Source organism: Natator depressus, chromosome 22 (assembly GCF_965152275.1).
Source record: "Natator depressus isolate rNatDep1 chromosome 22, rNatDep2.hap1, whole genome shotgun sequence".
NCBI classification, from domain to species: Eukaryota; Metazoa; Chordata; order Testudines; family Cheloniidae; genus Natator; species Natator depressus.
Window position 1 is genome coordinate 18,142,865 of NC_134255.1, and position 26,792 is coordinate 18,169,656.

The 26,792-nt window shown below is 53.2% G+C and overlaps 1 protein-coding gene across 1 annotated transcript in view; it reads right to left on the reverse strand.

The window, feature by feature from the left end:
* The window catches only part of DSCAML1 (DS cell adhesion molecule like 1), a 325,499-nt gene that overhangs the window by 40,223 nt on the left and 258,484 nt on the right, over positions 1-26,792 (reverse strand). The window contains exon 20 of the mRNA XM_074936884.1: positions 5,405-5,544. Within this exon, the coding sequence (XP_074792985.1) occupies positions 5,405-5,544 (140 nt within the window). The remainder of the gene's footprint in view (positions 1-5,404; positions 5,545-26,792) is intronic.

Sequence of the window (26,792 nt, forward strand, 5' to 3'; positions counted from 1 at the left end):
AAGCCAGGTTTCCAGTTGTTCTCTCCCACGCAACAGACCGACGGAAAGGAAACCAGCAGAGCAACATAGCAACCACGGGGCTCGCTGTTGCACATGAGAACCGTTTGGTAGCAGCAACTTCCAGGAGCTTGCACTGAGGAACTGAGAGCAACCTGGGGCAAGAGACATTCCTGATATTACGGGATGGGAGGAGGAGATAAGAGATGGGGAGTTGATCTCGTTACCCGTTCGTTATGAGTAGCCATACTATGGTGCACCTAGCAGCTCCTACCGAGATCAGGGCCCATTCTGCTAGGTTCTGAACAAACATAGAGTAAGAGGGAATCACTGCCCCAAAGAGCTTATAGTCTAAGTAGACAAGACAGACAAAGGGTGGGAGTGGGACGGACACAGTGATAGAGCTGGTATTAGAAATCAAGGCTCCTGACTCTCAGAGCAGTTTCTTATCTACTGGGCCACACGTCTCCCTCTCTAGTGCTTCCTGAGGGAGGGCTCAGAGAACAGCAGAATCACTTTTGTAGGCAGCCCCTGGCATAAAGGATGCATGAGCCACAAGAAGGGTGGTAAACTATGGCTGGACTAGGGGTAACAGAGATCCTTGAGGAGGAGCCTCATGGAGTGCAGCGGCTGTTATCCTGTGCTCAGACAATGCAGCCAGCACGTTACAGCCGCTGCTCCCAGCAGTGATAACAGGGAGAACTCACAGGAAATCTGGCATGCGGAGGCTCTAAGAGATCTATGGCCCCATGCAATGTTAGTCTTGGCCACCAATGAACCCCCAGGATCTAACACTCAGGCCCTCCGCTTCTCCAAAACCACATGCCTCTGACACTGGAGCTAAACAACAATCTCTGGCTTTTACATCACTGGGGACGTTTCTCCCATTTGTGGGTGAGCCAGGTGAGGGCAGGAGTGCGCGCACGCACGCACGCACACACACAGAGCACATGACCAAGTGCAATGGATACGAAAGCCATTGACTCTGGGGCAGTGAACCTGCTCCAGAAAAGACCCCTAATGAACAGGGACTGGCAGAGACTTCCTGAAACCAGAGGGGGCTGAATGCCAAACTGGGATAAAAGGCACCTTCCAGGGCCATTGCTCCTCACCATCATGCCACCATAGGGGCATGGAAACGCTGCACCCTCAACTGTGAAACAACCGGAAGCCATCCACCCAGCCCATCATCAATATGTCGTTTGTCTGGTATCCCAGTCACAATGGAAGGGATGGGCTGTGAGGGAGAGGGAATTCAACAATTAATTTTCTAGTCTATAGGATGGATATTTTGTTTATATATATATACACACACACACACACGTACAGACCCATATACGTAAAAACACTTACGTGTGCATGTGTATAAACACACACACTATTCATTCCATAGAATAGAGACTTAATCATGTATACACATTTACATGTGTGTGTATACACACACATAGACACATAATATATATAGAGAGAGAGATATGTATGTTACAATATATGTAAATATATCCATTAAATAGATATACACATATAAATATTATATTGTATGCATAATTTTTTTAACCAAATGACAGTTTTGACATTATGCCAAGAAAACAATATCAGATCCCAGCGGTTTTACCAGTTGCTTTGATGAAAAGATTATGTTGCCCTGGAAACCAGAGGCTCAGATATTGAAATGAATTTGAGAAGGAGCTTTTGATAAGCACTAGTTTGCAGACCTCCTGTCAACCTCTCCCCTCATGAAGACGGGATGGGACCCTGTTTAATTTTTATTTTAATTTCGGCCAGCTGCTGGTAAGAGAAACATCTTGTAAATTTGCCCTTTTGAAATCTGTGCAGGGACAAGGAGTGGGATAGGTGGTGGAAGATAATAAACAGATAGTGCAAATGCAAATTGTACACATGTTTATTTGCACAGTCCCCTCTGTAACAGGAGTGTGAGGACCTGCACCATGTGTGGAGCCGAATCAAATCGACCTTCATCCACACCACTTGGCTCTATTATTTCCAGGCCAATTAATCCCTCTCTCCTGCTCGATGTAGCAGCAACACCCAGTTCTGGGTCCTGCTGCTGTGAATCCCGCTCCAGCAGGAGCGGCCACTGTGTTTCAGATCCTTTGCTTTTCCTTCCCCCTCCCCCGGCAAAGTAGAAATGGCATCAGTCTAGAAACCAGTCTACATCTGACCCATGGAAATGGGGACATGAGCCCTCACCTTCTCTTAGGAGTTGGCAGAAGATCAACTGCCACAACTGGACCCAGCCTGGGTGCTGGCAGGGGCTAAAGGGGCCCAACTGGGCATGTGCTTGCAATGCAATATAAAAGCCTGAAGCCTCGGCGAGCTGGGGCTGGTACATCATGGAACAGGAATTGCCACTCTTTGCCCGAACCCCCATACTGCAGAGCACCCAGAACCAGAGAGTGACCAACAGAGAAGATTCAGAGCAGAACAACAACAGTTCAGGGACAGAGGGAGCCCACAAAGAGAGAGAGAGGGGAAGTGCCAAGGCCAAAGTGTCCAGGGCTCAGGGCCTAAACTCTAGCACCTGAATAAAAGCAGCCTGAGGTCCTGACAGGATGCAGTGCCCTGATTCTACTAGCTGCATGGCACGTGGACAAACCAGGCCACTAACATCTAGGCACTGGTTTTGAGGCTCCCACATTCAAACCATTTACTTAAGGCTGGGATTTCCTAAGGGAGGCAGGCGCCCAGCCAGTGCCTATTGAAATCTTATGGGATTTGGGCACCAATTCTCCTCGGCTCCTTTGGGAATCCCAGCTGGAGTGTATCCCCATGACAGAGTTTGGCTAAAATACAGCAAGGGGTGCACAGAAGAGCTGTGCCCACAGAGTGATACCTCCCCTAATGGAGAGCAGGGCAGACGAAGATCGTCTGCCTAGTTGAGCAGGGTCTTCTGAAAGGTGCAGGAGACCCCCCTCCTCTATGCACCATGGGATACTCCTGTGTAGTGCTCCAGGGGCTTGTCTACTTGGGGAGTTATTCCTGATTCACTCCCTGTGTGGATTCTCTTATTCCAGAATAAGAGTGCTCACACATGCAGTTAATCAGGAAGAGCTAGTCTGCTTTAAACTCACACTTCCTGGTGTAGACAAACCGTAAGACAGGGAGGATGGCTAGTTTAGGAGACTTCCTGTACAGGTTTCCTTTTGTGTGAAGAGGGTGGAATGTTGGGAGGAAGAGGAGCGGGTGTAACTAGGAGCAAGGGATGAAGCTGAGCAAAGGAAATTTTGGATCATGTCTCAATGCCTCCCAGCAGGGAGAGTAATCAGCCTACAAAACAATGTCCCCTAGGGAAGTTCCCAGGTCTTAGATACCAAAAGAGAGGATGGAGAAACCAACGGCCCACACGCAGCGAGAACCAATCCTGCACTGACCCAGTGGGATGGACCCAATGGGACCAGCTGGGCTATCTCCTCTGATTTCTGAGGTAGGTATCGAGTTGTTTTGCTTTCAGTGGGATATTTTCATGCTGCCTGACACGGCCTCCCTTACACACACCTGCCGCTGGAACATCACTCAGATATTTACTTCAGAGAGGTTTGTAAACAACAGAACATGAAAATCTATAAAACATGAATCCACTAAGCAGCTTGTTTTAGACTGAGTCGGGCGTGGTAGATGAAGTGGAAGTGTCTGCAGGTAGCATAGACCCCGGGGGGATTGATACCAGACGCAAGGAGCCTGAATCTTCCACAGGCCAGGCTCCTTAGAAATGTCAGGGCGGATGTACGGGGGCAGGGCAGGTTCCTCCATTTTCCCCTTACACTAGAAGTGACCCGGGATCCCAGCTCAGTTCTTTAAAGGTTCCCCCTCTCACTCCTGGAGTTGGTCTATTTCTTTTAAACTTGATGCTACTAGTTTAAGAGAAGCCCCCTCTACCCACGTGGCACATCCCCCTGCCTGGCCTGCAGGCAGGGAGCTGCGTGATGGAAGATGAAGGGCAGCTGTAACTAACAGTTTGGGCTTCTCCCCTCTAGAAGTAGGAATTCAAGTTAGTTCATGTTCAGGAAGGGGCTGGGGGTGAGTGACTTCTGTAGGGGGAGGGAGTCCTTCAGGTCTGCCCATTTCAGAATAATTAGCAGCCTGTGGAGCAGAGAGTCAGAAGTGGGGTAACAGGGGCTGGGGGGGTCAGGGCTCTGGGGCATCAGCAGAGCTTGGGAGGGGAGGGAACAGTGTTCTCTGGAATAACGGGGATGCTGCAGGTCCGGGCTGACGGGCAGCTGATGCGACCCTTGTCTGCTGTGTGCTTGGCTCTCCGCTCAGCCTCACAGTCTTACTGAAGACTAGCATTCACCCCCCACATGTGTGCGCTCTCTTGCACTCTCTCACACACGCGCTGGCCTCTTTCCTTCTGCCCTCAAGTTTCCTGGAAGAAGACAAGGGCTCCTAGCAAGCTCTAAACCCAAGAAATGCTGTTGCACTGGACACCAGGGCCTGTTTGTTGAAGGCGTCACCCAGGTAGAACCACCAAACGACTGCTTCCATTCTGGAGAATCCCCCAGGGTCGGATAAACCCCCCGTCCAGAAACTGTGCCACAGGAACAGCGTTGCTCTCAGTCTCCCAGGAGGGGCTCTGTGCCTGCAGGCTGCAAGGACGGGGGGACCAGATCCTGTCACTTGGTTGCTTTTTAAAAGCACAAGCGATCCCTGACAGCAGTGCTGCGTCTACACCCATAAACCACTGACACCACAGCAATAAATGTACAAGTGGAGGGGTGTCTAAGACAGAAACCATCTGTGGTGCACTCAGAACATCCACCCTTGCAAGAGAAATACACTAATCCATCGTAAAAACAACTGATTAGCTTTCATACGCAGGGCAGTGGGCTTCTGCTATCACTGCTAAGAGGTGCCTTTAGATTATGAGCATCAGGAATGCATAGGGCCAGATGAGCCAGAGGTAATAAATGCAAAATGCTAGACAAATGTTACGTCCCCTTCTACGGGATAACAGCCCACGACTCCTATCTGCTAACAGTTACTTGTTTCGGTCGAGTGGCAGGGACGTGTGCCCTGGGTTTGACTCTTGTGGGGCAGGTTGTTAAACAAAAAAGGGGTGACAGCTAGGAGTATAAGAAGGCACCCAGGCTTTCCCACCTGCATTTCCATTTGACCCATTAGCTCATGTAGCTGAGGGCCCCCCCTGCGAGTGCTTTCTGACCCCTTGAGCACGGAGCTGAATGTTTCCCAGCTCCCTCCTACGGCAAGCCAAGTGTGCCTGTTTGCCCAAGGCGGCTCTGCTAGCTGGGGGTGCATATTGAGGGTGGGGGGCCAGGGTGTTTTCATGCATGCCCTCCAGGGGTGCATGCGGTCTCCACTGAGCAGAAAGGGTAATTCTTCATTGCCAACCACCCACCTTATCACCCAAGCTCCTTCGTGTCCTACTTACTGGCTGTCCGGACCCGGGGCTGGAGCAGAAGATAGTATACTTCCGGATGATCCCATTCGGCTTAGCTGGGGGAAGCCAGGACACGACCACGCTGCTGGCAGAAGACGGGACAGCTTTTATCCCAGCGGGGGGGCCTGGAACTGAGTGAGAGACAATTCATTTTAGACCCAGCACCTTCAGCAAAGCCGGCTAGATCCACCACGACCTCCCGAGCAGGGCACGGATTCTTCCTCCCCGTGAGGGGAAAGGCCAGACCACTCTTCCTGCACACCCAGTGTCTGCAGGCATTCACATCATTTGCGGTCTTGTTCTAAGAGGAATTCCATAACCAGGAATGCCACAATTCTAAAAGGAGTCAACCCTGCAGAAGGGCTGGTTCTGGATCCTGCCCTGGCTTGGTGTTGGATGCAAATGCTATTTTGGCACAGGATCACTTTGGGTGCACAGAATGGAGGAAAGCTATTCTGGAGGCTGCATGTAGGGTACGCCTGCTGCCGCAGGGCTGAGCCTTTCACCCTCCCATCCCAGGGAGGGCAGATGCTGAGTCAGCCCGAGGGGCAAAGGAAGCAAATCCAGTGGTGGACAATCCGTCCTACCTTTCATTTTGGGTTCAGAGCTTGGCTGGGGAAGTGGGAAGCACCTGGGCTGGGGCTTTCACAGAACCATAGAAATGTGGGGCTGGAAGGGACCTTGATAGGTCATCTAGTCCTCCCCCTGTGCTGAGGCAGGACCAAGGAAACTCAGACCATCCCTGACAGGTGCTTGTCTGACCTATTCTTAAAAACCTCCAATGATGGGGATTCCACAACCTCCCTTGGGAGCCTGTTCCAGAGCTTAACTATCCTTAGAGTTAGAAAGGTTTTCCTAATATCTTACCTATATCTCCCTTGCTGCAGATTAAGCCCATTATTTCTTGCCCTGCTTTCAGTGGACATGGAGAACAATTGATCCCTGCCCTCTTTGGAACAGCCCTTAGCACCTTTGAAGACTGTTCTCAGGTCCCACCTCAGACTTCTTTGCTCAAGTCTAAACATGCCCCGTTTTTTTAAACTTTCCTCAGAGGTCAGGTTTTCTAAACATTTTATCGTCTTTGTTGCTCTCCTCTCTTCCACGCCAGCGTTCAGCCCAGACCAAGACTCAAGCCCTTAAATGGTAGGTTTGGTTCAAACACATTGTTACTGCTGGTGCCCTCCTGCAGCACAAGAGCACAGGTGGCATCTGGGCTGTGATGCCCGACAGTTTTGCTGTCTAACATTGTGGGGATTCTAAGGCCTCATGTTAAAATCTACTTCCGAGGGGGGAATCACTGCTGCCCACAACGCACCATCGTGCTATGTCTTGACTTGTGCTCATTTCTACCACCCCGTGCAGCTGAAATACCCCTGAAATGCAGGCTGTACATTGTGGCCCCACAAAGCCCACCCCGGCACCATGCAATGCAAGGACACTTTATTCTGCCGGACGCCTATCATACCAGGATCTCAAAGCACTTTCTAAACATCAACTTGCCCCCCTCACACACTGGTAATGCTAGATGCCTATCCTGGTTTTGCAGAGGGCCCCATGGCCAGGAGCAGGGACAGCAGAGGCTGCCCACTCCTGCGTCCCTCCCTGCAGATTTTCATCTGCAGGATTGAGGGTCCACTCATGTGTGGGCATCAACCTGTCAGGAGACCACATCTAACAGCGTCGCCACATCTAACGGAGGGCAGCACCTGCCTCTTGCCAAGCCGGAGGCAGGAGGGTTAATTCCAGCTCACACTCATATTTAGAAGCCGTGATTGGCTTTTAATGTCTGTCTCCTTAATCCACTAACATGCCCGACTGGCTTATCCTTACGCTACCCTAATGTGCCTTCCCAGCATCTGGTGCTTTCCAAAGACAAGCAGCTGAGGGGCTCAGGGCCCCTGTCTCCTATTCCCAGCCCAAGGACAGCACAGAGCCAGGAAAACACTCAAACTCGTTAATGGAATTAAAGTAGGCCAGGCAGACAGTGTAAATATTTAAATAACCAGAGCTTTTTAAAAAAGTGTTTATTTCACCAAGTGCTGATGGGTTTGGCAGCAGGAGGCCGGGCTTGGGTTATTTTTACTGCACTGACTGTTTCTTCTGCTTCCAAATCTCCTCCACAACCCAAAGCACAGACCTCTCCAGACCCCACCCAACTGCCCTGTGTAGCGGGGACGACTCTGGCACAAGCCGGTACGGAAATGAGCTGGAAAAATAATGATCCAACCTCTGCACCCCGCTCTTCCTAAAGGCCTAAATATCCATCCCTGTGGCCCCGGGAATTCACACTCTGCTCACTCCCGTGGTGTCTGAGCACACCCCAGACTGGCTGACATTGGGGATGATCCTGCTGTACAGCCAGCCCCCCCTAGCCCCCTTGCAAGGATGCTGCCTTGTGGGATAGCTCCATAGGGGGAGTTCCCAGAGAGTGCCAGCTGATCATCTCATTCCACTCCCAGAGCCATGGTGCAAAGGGGCTGTACTGCGCTGGGGGCTGATGCCAGCAAGGACACGTACAGAAAGCAGAAACTTTGGATGCAAGAGTCATTCGTTCCTGGTCGGGATTGATCCTCTTCTGGGCCTGGGGACTTCAAAGAACCATCACAGTGGCTCCATCTCCCAAGAGACAGGAGTTCCCCACACACACACTCCTAACTCCCCACGTCCCTTGGTGCGGAGGGTGTTGGTACCCATCCTACCCCTGACCCCCAGCCAGGTGGAGTGAACTGTAGTTCTATCCTAGAACAGCTGCAGTAGGTCCTGCTCTAGCCCCTGGCACCTGACCCCCACAGCAAGTGGATCAGAATTCTCCCCATATAACACAGGAGGAAACTGAGGCCCAGAGAGATGAGATCTGCTGGATGCTCACAGCGAAACTTTTCCCTCCCTAGAGGCACTTGCTATCACCATCTCCCTCACACCCCCAGCTGGCAAAGCTCTCCCATGTTAATGCTGGAGACAGCGATTCCTGGCTCTCCGGCTCCTCTCCCATGTCCAAAGCTCCTTCTCTTCTCCCCGTGCCATCTCCTCACCTGGTTCTTATAACTCAAGGGCCCCTCTGCAGCAGGAAGCCCACGTGGCTCACAAGCCTGTTTCCTTTACGCCTCAGCTTCCTCAGACATGCCCCCAGCGCAGGGGCCATCTCTTGACACAGGACTGCACGGTGCCACACATTCTCACAGCACTGGACCACACCCAGATCCCTCCACTTGAGTCCCGCATACCTCCTGAGAGCAGGGACAAACCAAAGGCCTCCGGAAAAGAGACGACTACGGGAGGATATGACAGAGGTTTTTTAAATCATGCTGGATGTAGAAAAAGTAAATAAGGAAGTGTTATTTACTCCTTCTCATAACACAAGAGCTAGGGGTCACCAAATGAAATTAACAGGCAGCAGGTTTAAAACAAACACAAGTAAGTATTTTTTCACGCAACACACATTCGGCCTGTGGAACTCCTTGCCAGGGGATGTTGTGAAGGCCAAGCCTCTAACAGATGAGACAAAGTTCCTCCTCTGCCTTGGTGGGTCCTGCGCTTTCTGGCAGATTTGGTCACCTCAGAGCTTCACGGCAGGCCGCAGTTTGGCTGCTTTTGCTAGAGACTCAAACCTGCCATTCACTCAGCTAACCTCATCATTAGCCAGCATGGGGGAAACAGAGAACAATCCCCGCAGTCTCTGTGGCCCACCTAGTGGGTCAGGGACAGGCCAGATCCCTTTCCAAATTAGACCTTCCCTTCTGGTGTTGCTCACAGACCAGGTCAACTCCTCCTGTGTCGGGTCAGGGGATGGGGGGGACCAGGGCCCACCCTCTACACCAGGCTCCAGCCCAGGGCCCTGTGGAGAGCAGCTGTCTACAATGTCCCCTGTATCAGCTGCATGACAGCTACAACTCCCTGGGCTACGTCCCCATGGCCTCCTCCCAACACCTTCTTTATTCTCACCGCAGGATCTTCCTCCTGAAGCCTGATCACACTTGTACTCCTCCAGCAGCACGCCTTCTCACTCCTTGCACTCCTGCCACACACTGATGGGAGGGTCCTTTTTAAACCAGGTGTCCTGATTAGTATGCCTGCCATAATTGGTTCTAGTATGTTCTTAATTGGCTCCAGGTGTCTTAATTAGCTCGCCTGTCTTAATTGGTTCTAGCAGGTTCCTGATTGCTCTAGCACAGCCCCTGTTCTGGTCACTCAGGGAACAGAAAACTATTCATCCAGTGGCCAGCATATTTGCCTTCTGCCAGACTCCTGTACCCCACTGGTCTGGGTCTGTCACACAGGGTTAAAAAAAGAGCTAGATAAATTCATGGAGGATAGGTCCATCAATGGCTATTAGCCAGGATGGGCAGGGATGGTGTCCCTAGCCTCTGTTTGCCAGAAGCTTTGAATGGGCAACAGGGGATGGGTCACTTGATGATAACCTGTTCCGTTCATTCCCTCTGGGGCACCTGGCATTGGCCGCTGTCAGAAGACAGGATCCTGGGCTAGATAGACCTTTGCTCTCTGACCCGGTATGGCCATTCTTATATTCATGGTCCCTGCCCAGAAGACTGGGCAGCCCAGTAGCAGATAGCTATGCCCAGCATACAGCAGTGTGCCCTTTACCCATCTTTGGGAGATTCGCACCTCGCTCTGCCATTGCCTGAATGTGCTGCAGAATGGGGGCCTCTTGCAGGGCAGACAATGCACTGCCTCTGCCCTGGTGCAATCTAGCCTAGCTGGGTCCTCTTCCTTCGAGGGGGAGGAGGACTGGTCATCAGGCTGAGCAGGGCTGACTTTGTCAGCTCCTTGGAATTAGGTGCCTGGATTAAAGTGCACTAGATCAGCGTAATAAGTAGAAAAACATATGCTTGTCCAAAAAGCCCCTGACAGATTGCAGCCTGCAGTGGTCTAAAGATGTACGGAGCAACTTGGCACCACATCAGCCAGTAAACTGATTGCCCACTGAGCTGAAAATACAGACGTATCAACTGCAAAAAGGACCATGCAGAAACAGCAACAAAAGTCTGGTTTTTGATAACAAAACACTGGCAAGTGCACTGCCAAGGTCGCCCAGCGTCCCTGGGCTTACCCCACCAGGCCCAGAGCTGCAACTCCTGCTGTATTTTTACAGCACCTTTTATCCCAAAATGCGTTCCAACCCTACACAAAGAGCACCTCTGAAATGCAGCCGCATCTGGGGGTCAGGGTGACAGCTGACTGGCTAAGCAGCAGATTGTAGAACAGTGAAGGTTGGGGGAAGGGATATTTCTCTAAGGACTTCCAAGGCAAACCCCATCCTCTTGCAGAAAGAGCAGCAGGACCTGCCAGAGGACTCACCTTAAAGCCCCACACAGAATACTGTACACTGTGTGGAGCTCAGCTTCTCCAGTGATCTGCCGCCAGTGGCGGGCTCACTGGAAATAGCGACAGCAGGGAGATTAGAGACCTTCATAGAGTGAAGGGCTGGGCCCACGCTGTCATTTACCAAAGAGTCCTGGAGAGTTCACACCAGGTGGTCCAGTCCCCACAGTCATCCCCTCCTGCACTCCAAGGCTCTCAGCATGGCAGTGAGGATCATATGCATACAAAAGAGCCAGGCCTGGGCAAAGCAGCTAACTTTGGGCCGATTCCTGCTCCAGCTGGATTCAACAGCAAAGCTCCAATTGGTTTCAATTGGCAGCAGGATCAGACCCTGTGGATTAACGTGCCTCCCCCTCCCCCGCCCCCCCCACACACTCAGGATCTTTCTCCGCTAACATTCTTTAGCCAGAATCTGCTCCTGCCCATGTTTTTAGGCTAGAAATGTCTCCTACAACAGCACTTTAATGTACACTAATGTAGGAAACTGCACAGCCTGGCTTCCTGCCCCTCAGTCACCCAGGCCCTAATATTCAGAGCTGAGCTACATTGTCAAATATATTGATTTCAGTTACAACACAGAATACAAAGTGTACAGTGCTCACTTTATATTACTTTTGATTACAAATATTTGCACTGTAAACAGATAAACAAAAGAAACTATTTTTCAGTTCACCTCATACAAGTACTGTGGTGCAATTTCTTTTATCGTGAAAGTGCAACTTACAAATGTAGAATTTTTTTTTTACATAACTGCACAAAACAATGTAAAATTTTAGAGCCTACAAGTCAAAGCATGAAAGGGCATGCGAACATTTAGTGCATCTGGCATGTAAATACCTTGCAACACCAGCTACAACAGTGCCATCTGAACGCCAGTTCTCACTTTCAGGTGACATTGTAAATAAAAAGCAGGCAGCGTTATCATCCGTAAATGTAAACAAACTTGTTTGTCTAGTGTTTCGCTGAACAAGAAGTAGGACTGAGTGGACTGAAATTAATCTAGTTAATTTGTTTGGCATTAATCGTGTGCGTTAACTGAGATTAATTGACAGCCCGAGTCCTAAGCACTGCACATGATCTGGTCCAAGAGGTGAAGGTAGCTGGGCAATATCCCCAGCAATGCAATCCCTTTCCAAAAGGGGAACGACACAAACAGGAGGCTAGTTAGCTGGCAGTAAAAAGGATCAGTGACAGGGTGAAGTGCCTGCAAGCTGCATGGAAATTCTTTAAAAGGTTCATGAGTGTTGGGCTGGGTGGGAGGGCGAGCAGGCGAGCCGCTGGAGGGCAGTGATTCAGCCGGCCTCTGCTTCATCTCTGCTGGCCGGGAGTGGCCTGGAGGTGGGTCCAGCTGACTGGGTAGGAGGTGCTGGGCGGGAAAGCCCAGAGGTGGATCGAGCTCACAGCACAGGAGATGCTGTGTGGGAAACTCACTGAGGTGGCTGGCTCTGACAAGGCAGGAGGTGCTGGGTGGGAGAAGCCTGGAGGTGGGTCCAGCTGACAGAACAGGAGATGCTGGGTGGTAAAGCCCAGAGGTGGGTCGAGCTCACAGCACAGGAGGTGCTGGGGGGGAATATCACTGGAGGTGGCTGGTGCTGACTGGGCAGGAGGCGCTGGGCGGGAAAGCCCAGAGATGGGTTTCACCGATTGGGCAGGAGGTGCTGGGCGGGAGAATCACCAAGACGGCTCACGCTGACTGGGCAGGAGGCACCGGGCGGGAAAGCCCAGAGGTGGGTTTTGCTGACTGGGCAGGAGGTGTTGGGAGGGAAAGTCACTGAGGCAGCTCGCGCTGACTGGACAGGAGGAGTTGGGCGGGAAAGCCCAGAGGTGGGTTGAGCTCACAGCACAGAAGGCGCTGGGCAGGAAAATGACTGAGGCAGTTCGTGCTGACTGGGCAGGAGGTGTTGGGAGGGAAAAGTCTCTGAGGTGCTTGTGCTGACTGGGTAGGAGGCGCTGGGCGGGAAAGCCCAGAGGTGGGTTGAGCTCACAGCACAGGAGGCGCTGCGTGGGAATATCACTGGAGGCGGCTCGCGCTGACTGGGTAGGAGGAGTTGGGAGGGAAATTCACTGACGCAGCTCGTGCTGACTGGGTAGGAAAAGTCATGGAGGTGGATTTCACTGACTGGGCAGGAGGCGCTGGGCGGGAAAATCACTGTGGCGGGTCGCGCTGACTGGGTAGGAGGTGTTGGGCAGGAAAATCACAGAGGAGGCTGGTGCTGACTGGGCAGGAGGTGTTGGGAGGGAAGCCCAGAGGTGGGTCGAGCTCACAGCACTGGAGGTGCTGGGCGGGAATATCACTGAGGCGCTCGCGCTGACTGGGCAGGAAGAATTGGGCGGGAAAGCCCTGAGATGGGTTTCGCTGACTGGGTAGGAGGTGTTGGGAGGAAAATCACCGAGACGGCTCGCGCTGACTGGGTAGGAGGCGTTGGGCGGGAAAGCCCTGAGGTAGGTCAAGTGCACAGCACAGGAGGTGCTGAGCGGGAAAATCTCTGAGGCAGTTCGCGCTGACTGGGCAGGCGGTGCTGGCAGGGAAAATCACTGGAGGTGGCTGGCGCTGACTGGGCAGGAGGCGCTGGGCGGGAAAGCCCAGAGATGGGTTTCACCGATTGGGCAGGAGGTGCTGGGCGGGAGAATCACCAAGACGGCTCACGCTGACTGGGCAGGAGGCACCGGGCGGGAAAGCCCAGAGGTGGGTTTTGCTGACTGGGCAGGAGGTGTTGGGAGGGAAAGTCACTGAGGCAGCTCGCGCTGACTGGACAGGAGGAGTTGGGCGGGAAAGCCCAGAGGTGGGTTGAGCTCACAGCACAGAAGGCGCTGGGCAGGAAAATGACTGAGGCAGTTCGTGCTGACTGGGCAGGAGGTGTTGGGAGGGAAAAGTCTCTGAGGTGCTTGTGCTGACTGGGTAGGAGGCGCTGGGCGGGAAAGCCCAGAGGTGGGTTGAGCTCACAGCACAGGAGGCGCTGCGTGGGAATATCACTGGAGGCAGCTCGCACTGACTGGGTAGGAGGAGTTGGGAGGGAAATTCACTGACGCAGCTCGTGCTGACTGGGTAGGAAAAGTCATGGAGGTGGATTTCACTGACTGGGCAGGAGGCGCTGGGCGGGAAAATCACTGTGGCGGGTCGCGCTGACTGGGTAGGAGGTGTTGGGCAGGAAAATCACAGAGGAGGCTGGTGCTGACTGGGCAGGAGGTGTTGGGAGGGAAGCCCAGAGGTGGGTCGAGCTCACAGCACTGGAGGTGCTGGGCGGGAATATCACTGAGGCGCTCGCGCTGACTGGGCAGGAAGAATTGGGCGGGAAAGCCCTGAGATGGGTTTCGCTGACTGGGTAGGAGGTGTTGGGAGGAAAATCACCGAGACGGCTCGCGCTGACTGGGTAGGAGGCGTTGGGCGGGAAAGCCCTGAGGTAGGTCGAGTGCACAGCACAGGAGGTGCTGAGCGGGAAAATCTCTGAGGCAGTTCGCGCTGACTGGGCAGGCGGTGCTGGCAGGGAAAATCACTGGAGGTGGCTGGTGCTGACTGGGCAGGAGGCGCTGGGCGGGAAAGCCCAGAGATGGGTTTCACCGATTGGGCAGGAGGTGCTGGGCGGGAGAATCACCAAGACGGCTCACGCTGACTGGGCAGGAGGCACCGGGCGGGAAAGCCCAGAGGTGGGTTTTGCTGACTGGGCAGGAGGTGTTGGGAGGGAAAGTCACTGAGGCAGCTCGCGCTGACTGGACAGGAGGAGTTGGGCGGGAAAGCCCAGAGGTGGGTTGAGCTCACAGCACAGAAGGCGCTGGGCAGGAAAATGACTGAGGCAGTTCGTGCTGACTGGGCAGGAGGTGTTGGGAGGGAAAAGTCTCTGAGGTGCTTGTGCTGACTGGGTAGGAGGCGCTGGGCGGGAAAGCCCAGAGGTGGGTTGAGCTCACAGCACAGGAGGCGCTGCGTGGGAATATCACTGGAGGCGGCTCGCGCTGACTGGGTAGGAGGAGTTGGGAGGGAAATTCACTGACGCAGCTCGTGCTGACTGGGTAGGAAAAGTCATGGAGGTGGATTTCACTGACTGGGCAGGAGGCGCTGGGCGGGAAAATCACTGTGGCGGGTCGCGCTGACTGGGTAGGAGGTGTTGGGCAGGAAAATCACAGAGGAGGCTGGTGCTGACTGGGCAGGAGGTGTTGGGAGGGAAGCCCAGAGGTGGGTCGAGCTCACAGCACTGGAGGTGCTGGGCGGGAATATCACTGAGGCGCTCGCGCTGACTGGGCAGGAAGAATTGGGCGGGAAAGCCCTGAGATGGGTTTCGCTGACTGGGTAGGAGGTGTTGGGAGGAAAATCACCGAGACGGCTCGCGCTGACTGGGTAGGAGGCGTTGGGCGGGAAAGCCCTGAGGTAGGTCAAGTGCACAGCACAGGAGGTGCTGAGCGGGAAAATCTCTGAGGCAGTTCGCGCTGACTGGGCAGGCGGTGCTGGCAGGGAAAATCACTGGAGGTGGCTGGCGCTGACTGGGCAGGAGGCGCTGGGCGGGAAAGCCCAGAGATGGGTTTCACCGATTGGGCAGGAGGTGCTGGGCAGGAAAATCACTGAAATGGCACACGCTGACTGGGCAGGAGGTGCTGGGTGGGAAAATCACTGGAGGTGGCTCACGCTGACGGGGCAGGATGTGTTGGGAGGGAAAAGTCACTGAGGTGCTCGTGCTCACTGGGCAGGAGGTGCTGGGCGGGAATATCACTGGACGTGGCTCGCGCTGACTGGGTAGGAGGAGTTGGGAGGGAAAAATCACTGAGGTGGTTGGCACTGACTGGGCAGGAGGCGCTGGGTGGGAAAGCCCAGAGGTGGATTTCACTGACTGGGCAGGAGGAGTTGGGAGGGAAGATTACCGAGACGGCTCACACTGACTGGGTAGGAGGAGTTGGGAGGGAAAGCCAAGAAGTGGGTTTTTCTGATTGGGCAGGAGGCGCTGGGCAGGAATATCATCGGAGGCGGCTCTCGCTCTCTGGGTAGGACAAGTTGGGCGGGAAAGCCCTGAGGTGGGTCGAGCGCACAGCACAGAAGGCGCTGGGCAGGAAAATGACTGAGGTAGCTCACACTGACTGGGCAGGAGGTGTTGGGAGGGAAAAGTCACTGAGGTGCGCGTGCTGACTGGGTAGGAGGTGCTGGGCGGGAAAGCCCAGAGGTGGGTCGAGCTCACAGCACAGGAGGTGCTGGGAGGGAATATCATTGGAGGCAGCTAGTGCTGACTGGGTAGGAGATGTTGGGCAAGTAAATGACCGAGACTGCTTACGCTAACTGGGCAGGAGGTGTTGGAAGGGAAAATCACTGAGGCGGCTGGTGCTGACTGGTCAGGAGGTGCCAGGTGGGAAAGCCCAGAGGTGGGTTTTCCTGATTGGGCAGGAGGCGCTGGGAGGGAAAATCACCGAGGCAGCTCACGCTGACTGGACAGGAGGTGTTGGGCCGGAAAGCCCAGAGCTGGTTGAGCTCACAGCACTGGAGGTGCTGGGCAGAATAATGACTGGGCAGGAAATGCAGGGTGGCAAAGCCCACTGGTGGTTCCAGCTGATTGCTCAGGAGCGTTCAGTGGGAAAACGAAGGAGATAGCTCACAGTGACAGCACAGAACGTGCTGGGTCACAAACCACAGAACCCGGCACCAAGGCCTGAGCAGAAGATGCTGGGCAGGTAAAACTGTAAATGATGCCCTTACTGGGAAGGGACACAGGGAAGAAAGAGAAAAAGGGTCTTTGACAGATATGACAACAAGTACTGGGAAGGAAACTCCAAAAGCAGCGTGCACTCACGAGACCAATGGCCCTAGGGGGCAACTCTGTGTGCAGGCTTCAGCTAACCGGGAACAGACGATAAAAGGAAGCCTAAGGAGTTTGTGCAGACGAGGAACAAGGTGCTGAGTTCTGCTGCAAGCTCTCCTGCTCTCTGACAGAGATTGGTGCAGAAAACTAGGAATTAGGGTAATTTCCACCAGGGGCGACTACCTTGCCAATGTACCTTGTAATCATGCCGTCTACTGAGCCACACCTAAGCCGCTTCACCTCTTTTTTTCTAGCAACTCAACGCACAAAATGGACAAGACGACACAAGCACCAAAGAAACTGCAGGAAAAGGGAAGAAAAAGCCACGGCGAAACGCTGCACGCACTGCACCCCTGTACCGAGGGCTCGGCATCGACACTTCTCCGCACAGGTTTAAATCCCCCTTGAGGGGACCTCCCTGTAAACAGGGATCCAGGTCCATTCCTTGCCAGCCAAAATGCTTTATGGGTCTCCCTTCCAAAGCTGAGGCTGAGCGACCCCCCTCTAAGAAGGGTTGAGGTCTCTGTGGCTTTGAGCTCCTTAGCACCTAGCCTTTAAAATGCCCTGTGCCATTGACCTCTCCCTGTAAGAAGGGTGCAGGTCTCCCCTTTCGAGCTTGCCTTGGGCCGTTGGCACTTGCTGGGCAACGAGACCACCCTCTACCGAGGGAACGGAGGACTCTCCTTTTCAGCGCTTTTCGCTCTGGCCCATCGGAATGGCCCTGGCTTAAGGACCACCCTGTAAGCAGGGTTCGGCTCCCCTTTGCCGTGCTAATTAAGCCACAGGTCACTTGCACACGCCAGGTAAAATGACCGCCCTGTAACCGGGGGGCAAGGTCTTAACCTCTCACGCTTAAACTAGGGGAGCCTTCTTGTGCCTCTGGCCGAGCGACCCCCTTTAAGAAGGGTTGAGGTTCTGTTTCTGTCACTCACAGTAAATTCCCCCAGAATGATTTCTACTTGGCTTTTTTGAGATTTGAAGTGAAATCTTACTCGTGACTTATCCCGGGCGGACGGAACATGGTGTGGCGAAGGGCCGGCTGTAAGGGGATGGTGGAGGCCGTGGAAAAGTCGCCCCTTTTCTCAAAAAAGCCAAGAAATCGCCCAACAGGTCACAAAGGCTGGAAATGAACAGGTGAGGTGGGGGGCTCCTTTCAGACCCTCACTTCCGTGTAATCCTTCCGCAATTCCTTTTGCCCTGCCCAATTTACACTGCTCAACCAACCTCAACTGTGACCCTTTGTTTTCTTGTGCACAAGAAAGACACTGTCGGACTGATGAGGGTTACCTGTCGAGATTCGGACAGCTCCCTAAGTTGTGTCCCAATTCCAGGCCTTGTCTCTCTCTGGTGATCGACAGAGGATATTCCTACGGTTATGTTGGAAGGGATTGATGTGGCTGTCCTTTCTGAAATGTGGTGATGCTCAGGTCTTGTAGGTAGATGTGGTGGTATTCAGAGCCGGCACGTGGGTGCACCTAACCCTATTAACAGGGCTGCGTCACAAGTAAGAGGTGTCTTTTCTGGTCAAGCTTAGGGGGCACAAAGTTGTAATTTTCTTGGTGGGGTAGGAAGGTAAGTCGGGAAGGGTGTCGCTGAGGGAGGGAGGATTGACTGGAAAGGGGAGACTCAGCAGGACCCCTCCCTTACCTGTTCATTTCCAGATCTTTTCACATTGGCCACTTTCCTTTCCCCCCCTTGTTTAAAGGAGGAGTATTTTCCTAAAGAAAGGCAGGATGGCCCTGTAATCAGGGTTCAGGTCTGTTTCCCTTTTCTCCTCTCTGCATTGGCCCTCTTAATGCCAAGCTCTAAAGTGAGCTCCCTCTAACTAGGGTGTGGGTCTTTCCCTGCCTTTCACAAGAGAACACGGCCATTTGGAAGGGAGTTCTAGCAACCAGCCTCTTGAGAGGGTTCAGGCTTTGTCCTACTCGCTGTGCCGTGCCCTCCTCACTCATGCACTCAGCCAAGTCAAAGCCAGCGTACTCCGCATCCACCTGGACCTCCCTTCTGCTGCCAGCTCTCCTGCTCTCCGCCAGAGATCGGTGCCGAAAACTAGGAATTAGGGTAATTTCCACCAGGGGCGACTACCTTGCCAATGTACCTTGTAATCATGCCGTCTACTGAGCCACACCTAAGCCGCTTCACCTCTCTCTTTCTTTCTCTCTCTTTCTAGCAACTCAACGCACAAAATGGACAAGACGACACAAGCCCCAAAGAAACTGCAGGAAAAGGGAAGAAAATGCCACGGCGAAACGCTGCACGCACTGCACCCCTGTACCGAGGGCTCGGCATCGACACTTCTCCGCACAGGTTTAAATCCCCCTTGAGGGGACCTCCCTATAAACAGGGATCCAGGTCCATTCCTTGCCAACCAAAATGCTTTATGGGTCTCCCTTCCAAGGCTGAGGCTGAGCGACCCCCCTTTAAGAAGGGTTGAGGTCTCTGTGGCTTTCAGCTCCTTAGCACCTCGCCTTTAAAATGCCCTGTGCCATTGACCTCTCCCTGTAAGAAGGGTGCAGGTCTCCCCTTTTGAGCTTGCCTTGGGCCGTTGGCACTCCCTGGGCAACGAGACCTCCCTCTAGCGAGGGAACGGAGGTCTCTCCTTTTCAGCGCTTTTCGCTCTGGCCCATCGGAATGGCCCTGGCTTAAGGACCACCCTGTAAGCAGGGTTCGGGTCCCCTTTGCTGTGCTAATTAAGCCACAGGTCACTTGCACACGCCAGGTAAAATGACCGCCCTGTAACCGGGGGGCAAGGTCTTAATCCTCTCACGCTTAAACTAGGGGAGCCTTTTTGTGCCTCTGGCTGAGCGACCCCCCTTTCAAAAGGGTTGAGGTCTCTGTGGCTTTCAGCTCCTTCGCACCTAGCCTTTAAAATGCCCTGTGCCATTGACCTCTCCCTGTAAGAAGGGTGCAGGTCTCCCCTTTCGAGCTTGCCTTGGGCCGTTGGCACTCCCTGGTCAACGAGACCTCCCTCTACCGAGGGAACGGAGGTCTCTCCTTTTCAGCGCTTTTCGCTCTGGCCCATCGGAATGGCCCTGTCTTAAGGACCACCCTGTAAGCAGGGTTCGGCTCCCCTTTGCCGTGCTAATTAAGCCACAGGTCACTTGCACACGCCAGGTAAAATGACCGCCCTGTAACCGGGGGGCAAGGTCTTAATCCTCTCACGCTTAAACTAGGGGAGCCTTCTTGTGCCTCTGGCAGAGCGACCCCCCTTTAAGAAGGGTTGAGGTTCTGTTTCTGTCACTCACAGTAAATTCCCCCAGAATGATTTCTACTTGGCTTTTTTGAGATTTGAAGTGAAATCTTACTCGTGACTTATCCTGGGCGGACGGAACATGGTGTGGCGAAGGGCCGGCTGTAAGGGGATGGTGGAGGCCGTGGAAAAGTCGCCCCTTTTCTCAAAAAAGCCAAGAAATCGCCCAACAGGTCACAAAGACTGGAAATGAACAGGTGAGGTGGGGGGCTCCTTTCAGACCCTCACTTCCGTGTAATCCTTCCGCAATTCCTTTTGCCCTGCCCAATTTACACTGCTCAACCAACCTCAACTGTGACCCTTTGTTTTCTTGTGCACAAGAAAGACACTGTCGGACAGATGAGGGTTACCTGTCGAGATTCGGACAGCTCCCTAAGTTGTGTCCCAATTCCAGGCCTTGTCTCTCTCTGGTGATCGACAGAGGATATTCCTAGGGCTATGTTGGAAGGGATTGATGTGGCTGTCCTTTCTGAAATGTGGTGATGCTCGGGTCTTGTAGGTAGATGTGGTGGTATTCAGAGCCGGCACGTGGGTGCACCTAACCCTATTAACAGGGCTGCGTCACAAGTAAGAGGTGTCTTTTCTGGTCAAGCTTAGGGGGCACAAAGTTGTAATTTTCTTGGTGGGGTAGGAAGGTAAGTCGGGAAGGGTGTCGCTGAGGGAGGGAGGATTGACTGGAAAGGGGAGACTCAGCAGGACCCCTCCCTTACCTGTTCATTTCCAGATCTTTTCACATTGGCCACTTTCCTTTCCCCCCCTTGTTTAAAGGAGGAGTATTTTCCTAAAGAAAGGCAGGATGGCCCTGTAATCAGGGTTCAGGTCTGTTTCCCTTTTCTCCTCTCTGCATTGGCCCTCTTAATGCCAAGCTCTAAAGTGAGCTCCCTCTAACTAGGGTGTGGGTCTTTCCCTGCCTTTCACAAGAGAACACGGCCATTTGGAAGGGAGTTCTAGCAACCAGCCTCTTGAGAGGGTTCAGGCTTTGTCCTACTCGCTGTGCCGTGCCCTCCTCACTCATGCACTCAGCCAAGTCAAAGCCAGCGTACTCCGCATCCACCTGGACCTCCCTTCTGCTGCCAGCTCTCCTGCTCTCTGCCAGAGATCGGTGCCGAAAACTAGGAATTAGGGTAATTTCCACCAGGGGCGACTACCTTGCCAATGTACCTTGTAATCATGCCGTCTACTGAGCCACACCTAAGCCGCTTCACCTCTCTCTTTCTTTCTCTCTCTTTCTAGCAACTCAACGCACAAAATGGACAAGACGACACAAGCCCCAAAGAAACTGCAGGAAAAGGGAAGAAAATGCCACGGCGAAACGCTGCACGCACTGCACCCCTGTACCGAGGGCTCGGCATCGACACTTCTCCGCACAGGTTTAAATCCCCCTTGAGGGGACCTCCCTATAAACAGGGATCCAGGTCCATTCCTTGCCAACCAAAATGCTTTATGGGTCTCCCTTCCAAGGCTGAGGCTGAGCGACCCCCCTTTAAGAAGGGTTGAGGTCTCTGTGGCTTTCAGCTCCTTAGCACCTCGCCTTTAAAATGCCCTGTGCCATTGACCTCTCCCTGTAAGAAGGGTGCAGGTCTCCCCTTTTGAGCTTGCCTTGGGCCGTTGGCACTCCCTGGGCAACGAGACCTCCCTCTAGCGAGGGAACGGAGGTCTCTCCTTTTCAGCGCTTTTCGCTCTGGCCCATCGGAATGGCCCTGGCTTAAGGACCACCCTGTAAGCAGGGTTCGGGTCCCCTTTGCTGTGCTAATTAAGCCACAGGTCACTTGCACACGCCAGGTAAAATGACCGCCCTGTAACCGGGGGGCAAGGTCTTAATCCTCTCACGCTTAAACTAGGGGAGCCTTCTTGTGCCTCTGGCCGAGCGACCCGCCTTTAAGAAGGGTTGAGGTTCTGTTTCTGTCACCCACAGTAAATTCCCCCAGAATGATTTCTACTTGGCTTTTTTGAGATTTGAAGTGAAATCTTACTCGTGACTTATCCCGGGCGGACGGAACATGGTGTGGCGAAGGGCCGGCTGTAAGGGGATGGTGGAGGCCGTGGAAAAGTCGCCCCTTTTCTCAAAAAAGCCAAGAAATCGCCCAACAGGTCACAAAGGCTGGAAATGAACAGGTGAGGTGGGGGGCTCCTTTCAGACCCTCACTTCCGTGTAATCCTTCCGCAATTCCTTTTGCCCTGCCCAATTTACACTGCTCAACCAACCTCAACTGTGACCCTTTGTTTTCTTGTGCACAAGAAAGACACTGTCGGACTGATGAGGGTTACCTGTCGAGATTCGGACAGCTCCCTAAGTTGTGTCCCAATTCCAGGCCTTGTCTCTCTCTGGTGATCGACAGAGGATATTCCTACGGTTATGTTGGAAGGGATTGATGTGGCTGTCCTTTCTGAAATGTGGTGATGCTCGGGTCTTGTAGGTAGATGTGGTGCTATTCAGAGCCGGCACGTGGGTGCACCTAACCCTATTAACAGGGCTGCGTCACAAGTAAGAGGTGTCTTTTCTGGTCAAGCTTAGGGGGCACAAAGTTGTAATTTTCTTGGTGGGGTAGGAAGGTAAGTCGGGAAGGGTGTCGCTGAGGGAGGGAGGATTGACTGGAAAGGGGAGACTCAGCAGGACCCCTCCCTTACCTGTTCATTTCCAGATCTTTTCACATTGGCCACTTTCCTTTCCCCCCCTTGTTTAAAGGAGGAGTATTTTCCTAAAGAAAGGCAGGATGGCCCTGTAATCAGGGTTCAGGTCTGTTTCCCTTTTCTCCTCTCTGCATTGGCCCTCTTAATGCCAAGCTCTAAAGTGAGCTCCCTCTAACTAGGGTGTGGGTCTTTCCCTGCCTTTCACAAGACAACACGGCCATTTGGAAGGGAGTTCTAGCAACCAGCCTCTTGAGAGGGTTCAGGCTTTGTCCTACTCGCTGTGCCGTGCCCTCCTCACTCATGCACTCAGCCAAGTCAAAGCCAGCGTACTCCGCATCCACCTGGACCTCCCTTCTGCTGCCAGCTCTCCTGCTCTCTGCCAGAGATCGGTGCCGAAAACTAGGAATTAGGGTAATTTCCACCAGGGGCGACTACCTTGCCAATGTACCTTGTAATCATGCCGTCTACTGAGCCACACCTAAGCCGCTTCATCTCTCTCTTTCTTTCCCTCTCTTTCTAGCAACTCAACGCACAAAATGGACAAGACGACACAAGCCCCAAAGAAACTGCAGGAAAAGGGAAGAAAAAGCCACGGCGAAACGCTGCACGCACTGCACCCCTGTACCGAGGGCTCGGCATCGACACTTCTCCGCACAGGTTTAAATCCCCCTTGAGGGGACCTCCCTGTAAACAGGGATCCAGGTCCATTCCTTGCCAACCAAAATGCTTTATGGGTCTCCCTTCCAAGGCTGAGGCTGAGTGACCCCCCTTTAAGAAGGGTTGAGGTCTCTGTGGCTTTCAGCTCCTTAGCACCTAGCCTTTAAAATGCCCTGTGCCATTGACCTCTCCCTGTAAGAAGGGTGCAGGTCTCCCCTTTCGAGCTTGTCTTGGGCCGTTGGCACTCCCTGGTCAACGAGACCTCCCTCTACCGAGGGAACGGAGGTCTCTCCTTTTCAGCGCTTTTCGCTCTGGCCCATCGGAATGGCCCTGGCTTAAGGACCACCCTGTAAGCAGGGTTCGGCTCCCCTTTGCCGTGCTAATTAAGCCACAGGTCACTTGCACACGCCAGGTAAAATGACCGCCCTGTAACCGGGGGGCAAGGTCTTAATCCTCTCACGCTTAAACTAGGGGAGCCTTCTTGTGCCTCTGGCAGAGCGACCCCCCTTTAAGAAGGGTTGAGGTTCTGTTTCTGTCACTCACAGTAAATTCCCCCAGAATGATTTCTACTTGGCTTTTTTGAGATTTGAAGTGAAATCTTACTCGTGACTTATCCCGGGCGGACAGAACATGGTGTGGCGAAGGGCCGGCTGTAAGGGGATGGTGGAGGCCGTGGAAAAGTCGCCCCTTTTCTCAAAAAAGCCAAGAAATCGCCCAACAGGTCACAAAGGCTGGAAATGAACAGGTGAGGTGGGGGGCTCCTTTCAGACCCTCACTTCCGTGTAATCCTTCCGCAATTCCTTTTGCCCTGCCCAATTTACACTGCTCAACCAACCTCAACTGTGACCCTTTGTTTTCTTGTGCACAAGAAAGACACTGTCGGACTGATGAGGGTTACCTGTCGAGATTCGGACAGCTCCCTAAGTTGTGTCCCAATTCCAGGCCTTGTCTCTCTCTGGTGATCGACAGAGGATATTCCTAGGGTTATGTTGGAAGGGATTGATGTGGCTGTCCTTTCTGAAATGTGGTGATGCTCGGGTCTTGTAGGTAGATGTGGTGGTATTCAGAGCCGGCACGTGGGTGCACCTAACCCTATTAACAGGGCTGCGTCACAAGTAAGAGGTGTCTTTTCTGGTCAAGCTTAGGGGGCACAAAGTTGTAATTTTCTTGGTGGGGTAGGAAGGTAAGTTGGGAAGGGTGTCGCTGAGGGAGGGAGGATTGACTGGAAAGGGGAGACTCAGCAGGACCCCTCCCTTACCTGTTCATTTCCAGATCTTTTCACATTGGCCACTTTCCTTTCCCCCCCTTGTTTAAAGGAGGAGTATTTTCCTAAAGAAAGGCAGGATGGCCCTGTAATCAGGGTTCAGGTCTGTTTCCCTTTTCTCCTCTCTGCATTGGCCCTCTTAATGCCAAGCTCTAAAGTGAGCTCCCTCTAACTAGGGTGTGGGTCTTTCCCTGCCTTTCACAAGAGAACACGGCCATTTGGAAGGGAGTTCTAGCAACCAGCCTCTTGAGAGGGTTCAGGCTTTGTCCTACTCGCTGTGCCGTGCCCTCCTCACTCATGCACTCAGCCAAGTCAAAGCCAGCGTACTCCGCATCCACCTGGACCTCCCTTCTGCTGCCAGCTCTCCTGCTCTCCGCCAGAGATCGGTGCCGAAAACTAGGAATTAGGGTAATTTCCACCAGGGGCGACTACCTTGCCAATGTACCTTGTAATCATGCCGTCTACTGAGCCACACCTAAGCCGCTTCACCTCTCTCTTTCTTTCTCTCTCTTTCTAGCAACTCAACGCACAAAATGGACAAGACGACACAAGCCCCAAAGAAACTGCAGGAAAAGGGAAGAAAATGCCACGGCGAAACGCTGCACGCACTGCACCCCTGTACCGAGGGCTCGGCATCGACACTTCTCCGCACAGGTTTAAATCCCCCTTGAGGGGACCTCCCTATAAACAGGGATCCAGGTCCATTCCTTGCCAACCAAAATGCTTTATGGGTCTCCCTTCCAAAGCTGAGGCTGAGCGACCCCCCTTTAAGAAGGGTTGAGGTCTCTGTGGCTTTCAGCTCCTTCGCACCTAGCCTTTAAAATGCCCTGTGCCATTGACCTCTCCCTGTAAGAAGGGTGCAGGTCTCCCCTTTTGAGCTTGCCTTGGGCCGTTGGCACTCCCTGGTCAACGAGACCTCCCTCTACCGAGGGAACGGAGGTCTCTCCTTTTCAGCGCTTTTCGCTCTGGCCCATCGGAATGGCCCTGGCTTAAGGACCACCCTGTAATCAGGGTTCGGGTCCCCTTTGCCGTGCTAATTAAGCCACAGGTCACTTGCACACGCCAGGTAAAATGACCGCCCTGTAACCGGGGGGCAAGGTCTTAATCCTCTCACGCTTAAACTAGGGGAGCCTTTTTGTGCCTCTGGCTGAGCGACCCCCCTTTCAAAAGGGTTGAGGTCTCTGTGGCTTTCAGCTCCTTCGCACCTAGCCTTTAAAATGCCCTGTGCCATTGACCTCTCCCTGTAAGAAGGGTGCAGGTCTCCCCTTTCGAGCTTGCCTTGGGCCGTTGGCACTCCCTGGGCAACGAGACCTCCCTCTACCGAGGGAACGGAGGTCTCTCCTTTTCAGCGCTTTTCGCTCTGGCCCATCGGAATGGCCCTGGCTTAAGGACCACCCTGTAAGCAGGGTTCGGGTCCCCTTTGCCGTGCTAATTAAGCCACAGGTCACTTGCACACGCCAGGTAAAATGACCGCCCTGTAACCGGGGGGCAAGGTCTTAATCCTCTCACGCTTAAACTAGGGGAGCCTTCTTGTGCCTCTGGCAGAGCGACCCCCCTTTAAGAAGGGTTGAGGTTCTGTTTCTGTCACTCACAGTAAATTCCCCCAGAATGATTTCTACTTGGCTTTTTTGAGATTTGAAGTGAAATCTTACTCGTGACTTATCCTGGGCGGACGGAACATGGTGTGGCGAAGGGCCGGCTGTAAGGGGATGGTGGAGGCCGTGGAAAAGTCGCCCCTTTTCTCAAAAAAGCCAAGAAATCGCCCAACAGGTCACAAAGACTGGAAATGAACAGGTGAGGTGGGGGGCTCCTTTCAGACCCTCACTTCCGTGTAATCCTTCCGCAATTCCTTTTGCCCTGCCCAATTTACACTGCTCAACCAACCTCAACTGTGACCCTTTGTTTTCTTGTGCACAAGAAAGACACTGTCGGACAGATGAGGGTTACCTGTCGAGATTCGGACAGCTCCCTAAGTTGTGTCCCAATTCCAGGCCTTGTCTCTCTCTGGTGATCGACAGAGGATATTCCTAGGGCTATGTTGGAAGGGATTGATGTGGCTGTCCTTTCTGAAATGTGGTGATGCTCGGGTCTTGTAGGTAGATGTGGTGGTATTCAGAGCCGGCACGTGGGTGCACCTAACCCTATTAACAGGGCTGCGTCACAAGTAAGAGGTGTCTTTTCTGGTCAAGCTTAGGGGGCACAAAGTTGTAATTTTCTTGGTGGGGTAGGAAGGTAAGTCGGGAAGGGTGTCGCTGAGGGAGGGAGGATTGACTGGAAAGGGGAGACTCAGCAGGACCCCTCCCTTACCTGTTCATTTCCAGATCTTTTCACATTGGCCACTTTCCTTTCCCCCCCTTGTTTAAAGGAGGAGTATTTTCCTAAAGAAAGGCAGGATGGCCCTGTAATCAGGGTTCAGGTCTGTTTCCCTTTTCTCCTCTCTGCATTGGCCCTCTTAATGCCAAG